Genomic DNA, 15,042 nt, shown 5'->3' on the forward strand with positions numbered 1-15,042 from the left:
ACCCGCTTTGCGGGTGCCGCTGCGGGAGTTTGAACTTTGCCGCTCAATCCATCACTGACCTGGGAAGAGGACTCTAGGTCCCAGAAAACCTGTGCAGACACCACCTGACGCGCTGCTCGTCTATATAGCGCCTTGCCGCACCCGCTTCGCTCGCGCCGGGTGAAGCCCGGGCCAAGGGCGGGACCATCCTTGCCCGTCACAGGCCGGAGGAGGCTGGGATGGGCCCACTCCCTAACTTTCCACTCCTGGGACATACAAGTAAGGTACGGCGGCTGAGCCCCCCAGACTGATACGTCCCAGGAACTGTGCCCGCCAGATCATCATTTTCGAAGGGGGCCCCCACATTTGAGGTTGTAACTGTTCCACACTGGTCCAACATTGCTACATTAAGTTATCATATAAATCTCTGATCTAGTGGCGGAAAGCAGGTGCTCCCCTTGTAAACTATCAAGATAGAATATGGGAAAACATACTCCTCCACCTCCTAAAACTAGTACCAGACAGAAAGCGCAACCCCGTACCCCAATGGTAAAGCATACTGCTATAGACAAAATGTTGCAGCAGGCCATTGGTGCCGTAACAAATGAAATATCATGAACAGAGAGGCGCCTATCGATAACACCAACACTTCCCCCCATTTCGTCTGCTTTGGAACCAGGTACAACCAGGGAATTCCAACAACTAGATGATACATATAATCCCCATGCAATGGCAACTCAAGGCGAAGTAGCGCCAATATCAATGCAAGTGGGAGACTATGGGGGTGGTTTAGAAAATAACACACCCAAGTTTAAAAAGACCCAAAAGAAAAGCAAATCTAATATAGGCAAAAAATGCCCATGCAAAATCCCGGTCGTACCACCTGGGAGTCCCACCAACGCTTGTATATTCGATCTAAGCAATAAGGATGGAAGAAATTCCCCAGACTGGGTTATAGAGATGGTAAATGACCTTAAAGCTTACATAGATCTTGCAATCTCAAATAGTATAGCCAAAGTGATGAGTAAAATTAACTCATTATCATCACTAGTAGATTCCTGGGGCTTTAAACCACCACCTAGTTTGCAAGGGGTCCAGTGTGTCAAAGACACGGCCTCAAGGGCAGCTCCCGAGCGGCCAACTAAAGCAATGGCTCCTTCGATCAATCCACCTACTTTTCCTCACCTTCATCCCGATAGGTCTGGACCATCTACCCCATCAATGGGAGCCAGTGGCCCCCCAAACGGTGAAGTTGCAATCCAAGGAAAGGGCACCCAAATGAGGGAGCCAAAAACATACACGGTCATTCTCCCTGCCCAATTGAATCCCGTCTCCCATGTATAGATCTGCCACCAGCTTCCTCTCCGTATGTGGTGGTATTAGCTGGAGTTCCTAGTTTACAGACTAGTCGTGTGGAGACATACACAGAACTAAGAAACAAAGTATCATATTGGTTAAATAACAACAGACCCCTTCCACCCTGGGTGCACAGCGAAATTATCCATGTGCGTAGGTTCAGCTGGGTAGGTCAGAGGCAGAAAGACATCCAGGGGGACTGCATTTTGATCAACTTCAGGGACAGACGAACGGTCCAGCATATCCTAGGATGGTCCACTCTGATGACAAGTAATAAAATTCAGACACTACCACTTTGCCATTTCTATCCACAGGGCACATTTCAAGAGAGGATGGGCCTGATACACAAAAAAATGGGAAAAAAGGGCCCACCCAGGGGAACCACAGCAAGGCGGCTGGGATAGTGATACCATATCATGCTTCAATATCCCTGTAAGCAATAGATATAGCCCCCTTGATCTGGTAGATTGACAAACTCTCACAAATGGCAATGGGGATTGTGCGGGCGATCTACACGTAATAGTCGACGAGGGCGGTGGTTATAGGTTTAGGAATCATCACCCACTGATAGGCAGAAACCAAATCATTGCATATACTAACATAGGTTCTGACAAAGGGAAAAATTAGATTTTCTATACTACCCTACCATTAAGGCAGGGGGATTTGTTTAAAGATAATCCAGCTAAGGTTCCATTGGAGGATAGCAGGGGCCGGACTCCACATGCATTTAGGAACACTGGAGCACATGGTGCGGGGAAGGGTAGGATATTAAAGGCCCACTCACTGTGCCTGGGGACGCAGCAATCAACAGATTTGATAGCTTTATCCCCAGATCTCTGGACAAAGACTCATGATGATGGTCAGATGGGCAACAACCCCCTTGGAGTCCCATGTGCCCCCACAACTAACTTGCAGGAAATGTCTAAAAAAGTAGGGGATAGTCTGAAGATCTTATCCTGGAATCTGGCAGGACTTAAAAATAAATTATCCTGCTCAGACTGGGGAGGCTTTATAGATAACCACGACATATGCCTCTTTCAGGAGACCTGGGCCACGGAGGAATAACATAGCACAGGATTTGCATCGTTTAATATACTGGCCACCTCCGGTGGAAGGGGTAGACCGTTGGACGGCCTAACTATCTGGCTGGGCACGCATATTGGGGCGCAAGCTGAGTTGATAACTTTGGCAACAAATGATATCTTATGCGTTCTGTTGACATTTCCCACTAAGCTCAAATTAGCCCTTATTAATATATATTCCAGACCTGTAAGCTATAGACAGGAATCAGTGGTCTTGGATAAACTGGGATGTTTCTTACCAACTCTAGACCCAGATACGTTGCTGATTGTAGGGTGCGACTTCAATTGCCAGTATGAGCCACTTACTGATACAAACCTAGGTGAGCCTTCAGAAGAAGATCGCCACTGGTCTATACCCGAACCACAAATTACCACAATAAAAACTTGGACACCGCTGGCCATCCAACTCCACTCATTGACTCTGGCACACTCCCTTAGGGCCTGTAATGGGAGAACAAAATCTGACCAACTGGCCCAGCATACATTCAATAGGGAAGGTCAATCATCTCTGATTGACTACATCTTAGTGGAAACTAAATCCTGGGACAAGGTCCTTGATTTTCAGGTACTTGAGAGACAGGACAGCGACCACAATGCTTTGGTACTGTCCTTGAACCCAGAGAATATGGGCATCTCTAACCTTCTATCTCCGCCTAGTGTGGGGGCCAACCAACTGCTGCTCTCAAACAACAGACGAAGGGTTAGGTGGTGCTACATACAACAATCGCCAACAAAGTTGGGCAAAGTATATGAGCTGGCGACACCACTAATAGAGGAAATGGGGGAACTAGGCCAGCTGGAGGTCTGTTATGGGACCCAGAAGAGGGCAGCTGAAATTTACGAGCAGCTAGTCGCTAAGCTGCTCGAGATAGTCTATCCAACTGTAACATCTAGAGGAGTTAAGCGCAACACCATCTCCTGATTTAATGCCACCTGCCGTAAAGCAAAGAAAGATCTAATAGCTGCAGTCAAGGCAAAGGATAAAACCCAAACCATATGTCTCCGGGTAATATACAAAGGGACCCTAAAAAGGAAAAGAGAAATTGGGAAACCGAGAATTGGGAGGCACTTAGGATTGCCTTGAAGGATAGAGACTTGAAATCATTTTGGGCCCTAGTAAGTGTGGGAAATAAGGAAGGCCCATCGGCCCGGGAGCTCAACATATCGTCAGAAGCCTGGGAGAGGCACTTCGGGGCCCTTTATGCTGGGTAAGATTTGGTGGGTGCTAAAACAGCCTTATTGGATTCCCTGCATGAGCTCCATCCAGAAGGATTGTGTGATATCACCTTGACCGAAGTTCGGAACGCTATCAATAGACTATCCCCTAACAAAGCCCCGGTTTAGATAAACTTCCCGGGGAGCTTTTTCGTATGGAACCAAAAATCTGGACTCCTTATTTATGTGCTTTATTCAATGCCATCCTGAGGGGCATGGCCCCGCCAGATACTTGGTGTGGGGCCGAGATTGATCCCATCTACAAAAAAGGTTGCCCACTCTTACCGTTTAATTACAGACCCATCAGCCTTATTGATATTTCACAAAAACTGATGGGCAGGGTTCTTCTTGATCGCATCCAAAGCTGGATAGAGGAGGAAGGTATTTTAAGCCCTTACCAAGCCGGCTTCAGATCAAACACCTCAACTGTGGACCAGATATTTAGGTTACAATTGTTGTTCTGGAAAACAGCTAAGATGGAGGGTGGCAGCCTCTATCTTATTTTTGTTGATCTGAAGTCGGCCTTTGATCTGGTTCCTAGGGGGAAACTTTGGGAAGTTTTAAACGACCTAGGGATTCCACCCTATCTCCTTAAAGTCCTGGTGAGGCTGCATATAGGGACCTATGCGCAAGTTAGAAGCGGGAAACATGGGAAATTATCCGCGCGTTTCCATGTTAAAAAGGGGGTACGCCAGGGATGTGTCCTTGCCCCAACCCTATTCTGCCTTTATATCAATGGGCTCATTGACCATCTTAATAACATTAAGGATAATGATGCCCCGAAATTGGGTTTGGGGAAGATACCCGCGCTGATGTTTGCGGACGACACTTTGTTGTTGTCCAAAACTTTATCAGGCAGTCAACGCATTTTGGACGAATTTGCCGAGTTTTGTACTAAGCGGGGTCTGGAGATCAATTTAATCAAGACAAAATATATGATCTTCAACCCCCCTAAAATTACTCGGTTAAATCCCTCTCTTGATGGTACACCCCTGGAAAGCGTGAGGATATTTGATTACCTAGGCATTACTTTATCAGAAGATTTTGCATGGGAACCTCAAATGGACAAGGCCAGACTACAACTATCACAGACGGTGGGTAGGATAATGAAATTCCACAGGTCAACCATATATAGGTCAGTGGCCCCCGCAGTAGAAATATATAAAGCCCAGGCAAGAGAGGCTGCCTTATATGGGGCTGAACTGTGGGGACACACATCTGCCGCCAACCTCGTAAAAATAGAGAATAACTTCATGAGACAAGTAGTAGGTCTCCCACCCAGTATCCCCCTAGTCCCCCTTCGTATGGACTTGGGCCTGCTGCCCATAAATGAAGAAATTGCCCTGAGGTCTATTATATTCTGGCGCAGGGTTTGGGTGACCCCAGAACTTTCCGCCTACAGAGACGAGCTGAGGGAGATCCTTTCTATTAAAACCACTAAAAAGATCCCGTGGTTATTGTTCATCAAGGATCTCTTGGCTAGGCTAGGTAGGCTGGATCTCTGGCTAACCCCAGAGTTATCATGCTTATCAACATCTAGGCAAGACTTAGTGTACCTTTATAGACAGGATAACTTGCTGGCTATCCAGGGAAGTGCTACAGGGGGTTCGATGACTGCTGAGTTTCTGCTAGCTAAGGCTGAATATAGGAAAGAAGAGTTCCTGGACCTGATTTATCCCCTGCAGGCCAGGAAAGTCTATATGCAATTTAGAGTGGGGAACCTCCCTCTAAATGCCATTACTAGCAAATGGGCACCAGAGAACAAGAAGAACTGTCCTGCATGTACCCACAGGGAAGAGTCCGAAATACATGTACTATTCTTTTGCCCGGCATATACTCTCCCACGTAAACGATGGATAACACAAATATGTCGCAACCATGGGTTTAGGTTACATATAGAGGCCTTCAGGATATTAAAACACGATACCCATCCTCCAATAGTATTTGCAGTCTCTCGATTCTTAAATTCGATGTGGCATTTACGTAGGGGCCTCGTAAAGTGATAGGTGAACCTTTGTGTATACTGCGTAAATCTTTGACTGTGATCCAGGCACTTTTTTAACTTTTATCCTATTTTAGGACATTTCTAATTTTGAGCCATTTCCTATTTTTAAGATTTATATGCTGAATATAATATGTCTCTTTGGCCTGAGATGAATTAGCTAAATGTGTTTTTATATTGTAGATATAGTAAGGTTATGTGTTATGGATGATGGATTTCGTGTATAGCCCATCTTGCAGTATTTTTAGATGTGTGTATTCTTTGGTGTTTGATCAATTATGCATACTACAAAGAAATCTCAACAGTATCCATATTTGTATATGTTATATGGTAATGATTTTAATAACTAATTAATGATTATGCTTTTGGATAATCAAAACTAAACTACTTTATAGGCAACTGGCGGCAGTCTCTCCTTGTCTGTAATGAAATTGTACACTGTAGTGTTTTTTTTATTCTGTGCTTTTATGGTCTTTTGACCGAAATAAAGTTACGATTGATTGATTGATTGATAGGATGCATGGGTCGTCAAAGGATGGGGGAAAGGTGAAAGAAAGGGTGCCTGCCAGGATGGGTGAAAGTGTATGAGTTAAAGGAATCCTCCTGGGGGTTGATGGGTCAAAGTAAGGATGCATGGGTGGATAAATGACAAATCTATCTATCTTGGCTGCCGACCATCATAAATCTGTTATGGGAGGAAAAGGAAATGCATGCATGATGATGAGTACTAGACTGATACAGGTAAATCAAATTGTCCGTCTGCCCCCAGAGAGAACCAAGTTACATTAAGTTCTGTTGTACCGGGCTTTGAAAGATAGCAAATAAAATTCAAATATCTCTAGGATTCAAGTAAACAAACATAAATAACACACACAGTTGTAATGATTGAAGAGAAAAAGTGTATACTGTATTGCCAAATTGGGAGTTGCATCTCTGCATTCCTCTTGGTCTATCTGTTAGTCTTGGGTGCCTGGCGGATGCAGTTCGGTAATGCAAGTGTGAGTTGTATTTCCAGTATGTCACAGGGTATAGGGCCTGTAGATGGGAAAACAAAAATGATATTGAAGAATCAAGGAGAAAAGTTAAATTGCATAAGGAGTGCAAGAAGACTTTCAGACGCAGCATGGCTAAGAATCTGTTTCCGGTAGTTACCTCCAACAACAAGCCCCCCACCTAACCTATGCTTCGAATTTAAGCCAGGCAGCACTGAGCACACACACAGCAATATAGCATTTTCTCAATTAAGAAAAAAACCAATGCACTGCTGTCTGTCAGTAACACCACACTCACCACCACCACTACAAGGAAATGTGTAGATCAGGTGTGGTTATTTACCTTTAGGCCTCTTCAAAGTCATCATCATCCAAATCGGTTGGTTTCAGTGAATTTGAAAACTTCCATCTTCTTCTGGTGGTAGTTCTTGTAGTAGTCACACTCACGCCCTGAGTCATTCCATCATCTCCCAGTCTGACTCCGAGTATGGTGTCCAACTCCATACCAACAGTGTCCTGAGTGAGTCCCAACTTGTCCCGGCAGATCATTCTCTCACCTCGCCACCAAGACATTGAACACCCTTCCCATCCACCTGCGACAGACCCAGGATCTGCTGACCTTCAGGAGACTTCTCAAGACCTGGCTGTTTGAGCAGTAGCAGCACACCACCACTTCTCCCCCCCTTAGCGCCTTAAGACCCTCATGGGTGAGCAGTACGCTCTACAAATGGATTGATTATCCTGACTCAAAATGCAATGGATCAACCTACAGCAGTACAATTTTGTTATTGAACAACAAGAAGGGGAAGATTGACTTGACTGAGTCACTTTTTGTTTGTAGACAAGAGTAGACTAGATTTGTGTTTGCAAGCTTTGCGTTATCTAAGTGACTGGTTGGGTCAGAGTCTTTGAGGAGTATAGAGTAAGCATAAAACAATAAAATAAAGCAGTGTGGACAGTGTGGGATGGACCCGGTGAAGGAATCTCGCTATCCGATCTCTCAAAGTTGAAGGGAAAAAAATACCCTTCAGGGGAAAATTATTGATCAGCCATCAGCAGGCCACAAACATTGTGAATCTCAATCATTCATCATCACTAACAAATTAAGTGTAACAAACACCCAGACTCATACTGCCTGTCACCACATGAATCATCTCCTCTCAAGTCTCAACACACATTATGATGACATGTTCACATCACAACAAACAGCAATCACTCAGCGTGCAATGAATGCTATGATTAATCTGTTCTTTCATTGTGCTCACCGTGATCGATTGGCGGCGCATTGCAGAATGCAGATCCTCCATTTCTTTGCTGCAAATCAAATTATAATAAAGTCACATGTGGGGCAGTCCCTCTAGGCTAGGGAAGGATAGAAAGTCAGGGCCCATAGTTGGAGGCAGGCACACATTTGTTTGTATTCTCCATCCACTTTCTGGCTTGAGGGAAATGGCTTTAGGGCGAGTCAGGACTTCTTCACTGCACACAGTTGTAACTGCAATCCGGCAATAAAATGTGCCTAAGAGTAAGACGGTGGAGATGGATTGGTCAATGAGACACACCCAAATAATAAAGTAAATAATGTTCCTTAGCTATATCTTTTTTGTTTGGTTTTTTTGGCATCAAAGAAAGAAAGAAACTAGAATAGTTTAGTAGTCAGGGAAGTAGAGTTCATCCTCAAACTCTGGCGGTTCGTCCAGAAGTAGGTCATCTAACACACTACTTCCATGACATGAGTCTCTGTCATCTTCCTTCTGTGGTACTTCAGGTAAGGTGTAATCCAGTGGTATAAATTGCTGATTAATTTTGATCATGGTTAATCACTCCATATTTTGAGGCGAGAGACTGGTCCTTCTCACTGTCAGAACGGCACCAGCAGCACTGAAAACACATTCAGCGGAGACACTGGCTACAGGGCGAGCTAGATAGTTTATCGCCAGCCTGCTAAGCACTGGCCATTGGCGCCTCTTTCCATACCAATACAGAAATGGGTTTTAATCAAAATAGACCTCTGTTGAGTCATCCAGACAGGCCTGGACCATCCGCTCAATGGTCATTGGTGCTCCACCTTGCTCGTCCTCTTTTGCCTTTGCCTCAGGACTGGACTTAAACCCTGCCAGTAGAAACCATTCCTTTGACGATTTTGGGGCTGATACTCCTGTTCTTGTTGGTGATGTTGTTCTTGCTGTTGGTGCTTTTGGCTGCTGTGAGTCAACCGCACTGCCCTTAGGCTCTGAACTTGAAGGCTGTCCTGCAGTACTTGTACCCTGGAGGAGGGAGCTTCTCATTCCCGGCCGTTCTTTTTCTACCTGACTGGCTTGCACAGCTATCCAAATTTTGTAGTTGGCAACATCCCTGTCTGAAAAAGGAATGAAAGTGGCCAGTAATGGTTTATAACCTGGATCAAGAATTGTGGCACAAATGTAATGGTTGGATGAAACAATGTCTCTTTGCACCCTTCTATTTGGCTGGCATTGCCCGTGGCAACAAAAACAATTTTATGCCCTCTTGGTCGCAGCCATTCAAAGACCTTAGGGCTAAAGTCTTCCAAAATGTTTGCAGCAGTATGGGATTTCTCCATGGCGAACATGGTTACTGTTGTATGCTTCTGAGCACCATTAAAAATCTCAGCAGTGTCAACACCAGCAGATATTTTTCTCTAACCCCCACAAAAGAGATCCAGTGTGCAGTGATATGCGATGTCCGGAAGCATTCCGCAGCAACCTTGATCGTTCAGCATCAAGTAACTCCCATTCAAAAGAATCCTGAACACTGGAGTGATCACGGCAGCAGGGGCACCCCTCAAGTGACAGGATAAGTTTGCTACTGAGCCATTACAAGTTCCATGTAGCATTATATCCTGGCATATGAGTGATCCACTTAAAGTGTTCTCACAGTTAGTACCGCTTAGATACACTTCTAAATCTCCACTCTGTCATCAAAATCTGTATGGTAATTCCCATGATTCCTTGATGTATTTTCTACCCATTTCTTCAAATCTGCCTGTCTGCTTTTGTTCAAGGTAATACTGAAACTGAAAGGTAGTGACAGGTAGAGTAATGTGGCCATGGATTAGTCATTAAGTGGACGGTGACTCTGCCACTATAAACGCCAATCTATCCAGTTTTTCGATATGCAGCATTGTATATTTTGCTCCCCTTTGTGCCATTTCTATCTGTTTATCCATTAGATTGTATGCGGAGAACAGCAACATATTGTTGATAAAATGCCAAGACACATAGCCTGCACGCAAAGATTGCAGTGTCCAGCTTAACAACATAATAGAATGTAACTGTGCCTGTCCGTGTTGTAGTATGGACAAATCTTGTTCTAATATGTCTATCTCAGAAGATACAATTTTGCCAAAAGAATATATCCTGGAGGTTAATGTAGTTAACCCATTGTCTACCACTGCTAGAGATTTTTCTAGATTTATACGGTCTATTTCACGTCATCTCTCCGCGGCCTCTTGTTGGGATATTTTTCCAGATTTCATTGTAGACAGCATAATAGAAACGTTTGTGACATGACTTTCTGAGATCTAATCAAAAATCCCTGAGATCCACATCCTTTGATAATGAAGATAAGTGTTGTTTCACCTCTGTAAGTGTTGAGGTTTTTAGCACAACTTCCTAACACTGTAGGATGTCACTACCCCTGGATGTTCTCTCTGTACATAACGTGGCTCTGGCCTGTGGAAACTAAACCATTCCGTTCTACCCATGAATCTTTCCTGACATATATTTGTGTCTGTGGGCCAAATCAACCATTTCTTCCAATCAGGTTCTGATCTGTTCTATTGTATAACATCATCTAATGTAATCCCTTCTTGTGATGTTATGTTACCCTTGGTGTGAGAAGGTGTGGGCATCCGGGGCGTGTTCAAGTCTTTGTTCTTGGTTAGTCCAAGGCAAGACATTTGTTGCACTGTTTCATTTGAAAACATGATTTGCATAGGAATGAGGCATGCTCTAAATAAGACTTCCATTCCCTGCACTTGTCAATCTCTACTACTCCAGCTGGATTTAAAGCCTATGTTGTCTTTCCATAAGTAGAAACCTTGTTCAGACAACTGGGCAATAAAGGAAGCAGAGTAAATCTGTTTGGTGTTTGTTAACATATTTTTCTGTGCAGGTGTTGGTGCAACCTTATAATAATATGAGGCTGGGTCAGACATGTTAACCCCTGAACTTCTTTTCGGTGGTGTTGGACAATGTTCCCACTGGTGATAAGTGAACACATTTCTAGGAATAGCAGATTTATGCAGAAAGTGATGACCGTAATGTTGATAACAACATATTTTCTCAAAATCTGATGTGCTTTCCAATGTTTCACTATTAGAAAATGCAGCAGATTTTTCCAAATCAGTCAACATGTTAGTCACAGTTTCATACTCCCAATAATCAGAAAATGTACTTGAGGTAATGGTATCACACAATGATATTTTAAATAAATGAGGAATTTTTAAAAGTTTGGTAGGACCAAATATATCGAAATCAACCTTGTCCCAAACTTTACCGTCAGGTATAGGAACTGCTGTAATGTTCACTGATGACAAGTCTCTTTGTTCTTGATGAGATGATTGTTTTGGTTTTAAAATTAAATTCACCTTTTGGCCAGCAGAGCTTTGTTGAAGGTATTTTCCATTAATAAGCATGCCAGATCCTGTAAAACAGTCAAGCGATTATGGATGTCAAAAGGTTTTTCATTCACAACTGTGCCTTCACAATCAAGATCAGGTACCCACATTCTTGTCCCAAATAGGACCTCATAAGGAGTGACACCCCCTAGAGAACTTCTTGGCTGGTTGTTTAATGCTCGCTGAATCCCATATAAATGATTGACCCAACCACCACCCTTGCCTAATACTCTAGCTGTTAGAGATTGCTTTAAGTCCCGGTTTTTCATCTCCACAACCGAATTACCCTCAGGATTGTACGGAAAGGAGTACCGCAATGCTATGCCCAAACCTCCCATGGCCTCTTGTAAGCCCTCGAGCTAAACGCAGGGACAGAATGTAACATGTCAATTGCATTTGTCCCGATAAAGACTCGTAAATCTTTGATAACAGTTCAAGCGCCAGCCGAGCGCGACTAATCTGCTCAGATTCTACTGTTAAATAAGTACCCAACCAACATTAGTGGCACCATGTCGTGTGGTACCTATATGACCTATAAAGGATCATACCCATAGGAACCTTGAGCAGGAATCCACTGCAACCATAATATACTTAAAGGCCCCATCAGATTGTAAGGGTCCGCAGTGGTCCAAATAAACACAAATGAGCGGTTTGTCTGATATTAATAATAGTGTCTGCTCTGGACATGTAATGGTGAAGCCTTTCATCTGTTGGCGGATGTCATATTTTAAGACATAGTCTTTAGTCTGCTTTGTTAAACCTGGCCACCAATAGCGTTGTTTCAACAAGGAAATGGTCTCTGTAACCCCTGTATGCGCGATACCCAAACCCTTGTGTGCAGCTAATATTAGGACTTGCCTACGATCCATATTTGGTATTACTCTATCCCCCACTCCAGGAATCTGAGCATTCAGAATGTTGGTTGCATCTAACTTGTAGGAGTATTTGAGTGGAAATGTCTTTGGTACTGCTGAGCTGTTTTTGCGTGAAGCAATGACAGCAACCATAATGTTTCCGTTTATTCTTATTTTTGAACAAGTGATTGCAGCTACAGAAGCCGTACGTACAGCCCCCCTTGCAGCTTCGGCAGCCAATTAACTCCCTTCAACATGAACGCCTTCATGCTGATGATTCAGTGTGTCTATCACGTGAGTCCTTGGTAGTTCATTTTTCAACTCTACTACCTGTTCCCATAGCATTTTGTGATTAATTGTGCAACCTTTCGCATCTTTGAACCCATTTTGTAAATATTAATTATATGACTGCACACGGTAAAATGAATCACGTCACACACAATTAGTGATCCGTATTCACCAGTGCCAGTATTAGTGCTTTTAATTCTGCCAGCTGAGCCATGCATTCTCCTAGAGACTGCGTTTTTGTACAACTTGGTTGGAACTTTCCATTCTGTATGCAACCTTAAGGATAGCACATGCGGCACTGTAATGCTGTTTACTCCCTATGGCCGGCTGAGCAGATCCGTCAGTGTAAATTATACATTCATTCTGATCCAGAGGCATGATTTAATTTGGGAGAGGATATTCTTGTTCGTATTGCAGGAATGCTTGTGTTTTTAGGCTTGGATCAAATCTGTACTCCACATCCGTTGCAGTAAGAGAATTAGCCCATTGTATCAATCTGGGATGTAAGGCTTTTGCATTAGGAATGCTAGCCTTCGTAACAGCGTCTAAGGCTGGTACCGGGGTCACGACAATAATGCGCTTTCTCTGAGCTAGTTCTCTTTCTCGTGCTACAGCGGTCTGAACTGCAGTTAGAATTTTTTCTGTTGATGTAAAACCCATCCCTGCGTTTGTGTACAGGTGTGATTTGTAAGCTATGGGTACAGTTTCACCTTCATTGTAGGTTAGGTAAGTGTATCCGGATTGACCCCCTATCACATGGATCAGCAGACTGCGTACGTTTACACGTGTCTGTAAGTGTTTCGAAGCTATCATGTTTTCTTGTAAGGAATGTAGAATATTTGTGTGTTCCTGAGTCCATTGTCTAACTGAAAAGTCAGGTTTTATTAAATCGTAGAAAGGTTTTACTCTTTCTGCTTAATCTAGAATGTATGTTATGCCAAAATTCAGGAATCCCAGGATCAATTGTAAGTTTTTTAATGATTTTGGAGGTTGGAGCAGCGCACATTTTTCTAAGAAGGTAGATACCAAGCTCTTTCCTTCACTTGAAAGCTCATATCCCAAAAATAGGACGTTGAGACGGGCAATTTTTGATTTTTTAAAGTTAAATTTGTAGCCCCCAGAGGCGAATCTCAAAATGATGGTGCTCACCCTTGTCAAGTGCTTCTTTAAATCATCATCTGTTAGATAGATGTCATCCACGTAGGACAATGCCTCTTCACCAAAACTTTGGAGTAACTCAAGTCAAGTCAAGTCAAAGAATCTTTATTCGGTGATTAAAAAACACCATAAAAGCACACTCATATTTACATGTTAAAAAATCATTAAACATTTCAGGGTTCTTTGTACAGTGAATTAACAAAACATAAATACAACAATATAGCCATATTTAACACTTAAAAGTTAAAGTAAAAACATTTCAGTCTTCTCCTCTAGTAAGCCTTAAACGAAGTGCTACCTTGATAAAGTTCATAATACTACACAGTGTTTGGGGTTCCTCAGCTTTCTGTAAGAATACAAGTGCCTCCCTAGCGTGGACCAAATTAGCATTTTTTAAAATATTTACAAGGTATCTGCGTCTGGGCATTGAGTAAAAGGGGCAGAGTAGAACAAAATGAAGGGAGTCTTGCGGAGACCTGTTGTCGCAGCCGCAGGGCCCCTTCTGTTCTATTGATGTAGCAAACCCCGCTGGTGATGCCAACATAAATGGGAGAAGGTTCAATCTGAAACGGCACATCAGGAACCTATCCTGTGCATTGTACATGAGGAACAAGTATGGCTCCATACCTTCCACGCTCTTCACTAGGTGATGGGCCCTCACTGTCTTTTTACACCCTTCAGCCTCATCTCTGCGTAGGTTTTTCCGCTCTAGAAAAATTCTCCCTACATGCAGTTTATTCTGGGCTACAATAGTTACAGGATGAGTAAAGAGGTTCCCAAAACATAGCTCCTCCAGGGTATTCTTCACATAAAGGAGCCAGGGGATGCGCATACACTTGTCCCTTTTTAGGCAGTCCAATAAGATTTCTCTACTAAGTGTCGCATCAGGATTGTACCAGATTTTTAACCAAGCGATAATAGGCCTCAATTTTATCAAATCTTCTATATATGGTCTCCCTAGCTCCCTATGGGCAATCAAACCAGCAGTACTTTGTGGTACCCTCAAGAGTGATTTCAGATATTTATTTTCTTCACGTTGGATACTAGTGGTATTGACAAAGCCCCATACTTCTGCCCCGTAAATTACCTTGGAGCATGATACTGAGCTGTACAGATTTATCACCTGTTCCGGGGACCATCTTCCTAGCCTCCTGCCATAGCTAGCAATTGCCCCGTTAGATGCAATCATTTTACCACAACGTTCCTCCACCAGGGTATCAAACCGCAGGGCACCATCGAATGTTACACCAAGGTATGGAAACGTTTTGACCTCTTCCACAATGTGGCTCCCTATTTTGTATGTAAATTTAGAGGTGGTTTTTTTCCCCGCCAGGAGCACATAGGATTTACTCAGATTTACAGAAAGGTCCAAGGCACTCATGAACCTAACAAAACCATCAATCAGGATTTGTAGGCTCCTTGGTGTCCGTGCGATCAGTACCGCGTCATCTGCATAAAGCAGAACAGGAATATGACG

General features: G+C 43.5%; 1 protein-coding gene across 7 annotated transcripts in view; it reads right to left on the minus strand.

The window, feature by feature from the left end:
- The window catches only part of LOC146809005 (sialic acid-binding Ig-like lectin 13), a 550,981-nt gene that overhangs the window by 371,559 nt on the left and 164,380 nt on the right, over positions 1 to 15,042 (minus strand). For 5 of the 7 annotated variants that reach the window (XM_085615790.1, XM_085615787.1, XM_085615788.1 and 2 more), the window contains exon 4: positions 11,145 to 11,291. The exons of the other annotated variants lie outside the window; for them this stretch is intronic. In XM_085615790.1, the coding sequence (XP_085471916.1) occupies positions 11,145 to 11,291 (147 nt within the window). The remainder of the gene's footprint in view (positions 1 to 11,144; positions 11,292 to 15,042) is intronic. 7 annotated transcript variants of the gene reach the window in all.

The sequence above is a fragment of the Triturus cristatus genome, chromosome 7, assembly GCF_964204655.1.
Source record: "Triturus cristatus chromosome 7, aTriCri1.1, whole genome shotgun sequence".
In the NCBI taxonomy this organism is placed as follows: Eukaryota; Metazoa; Chordata; class Amphibia; order Caudata; family Salamandridae; genus Triturus; species Triturus cristatus.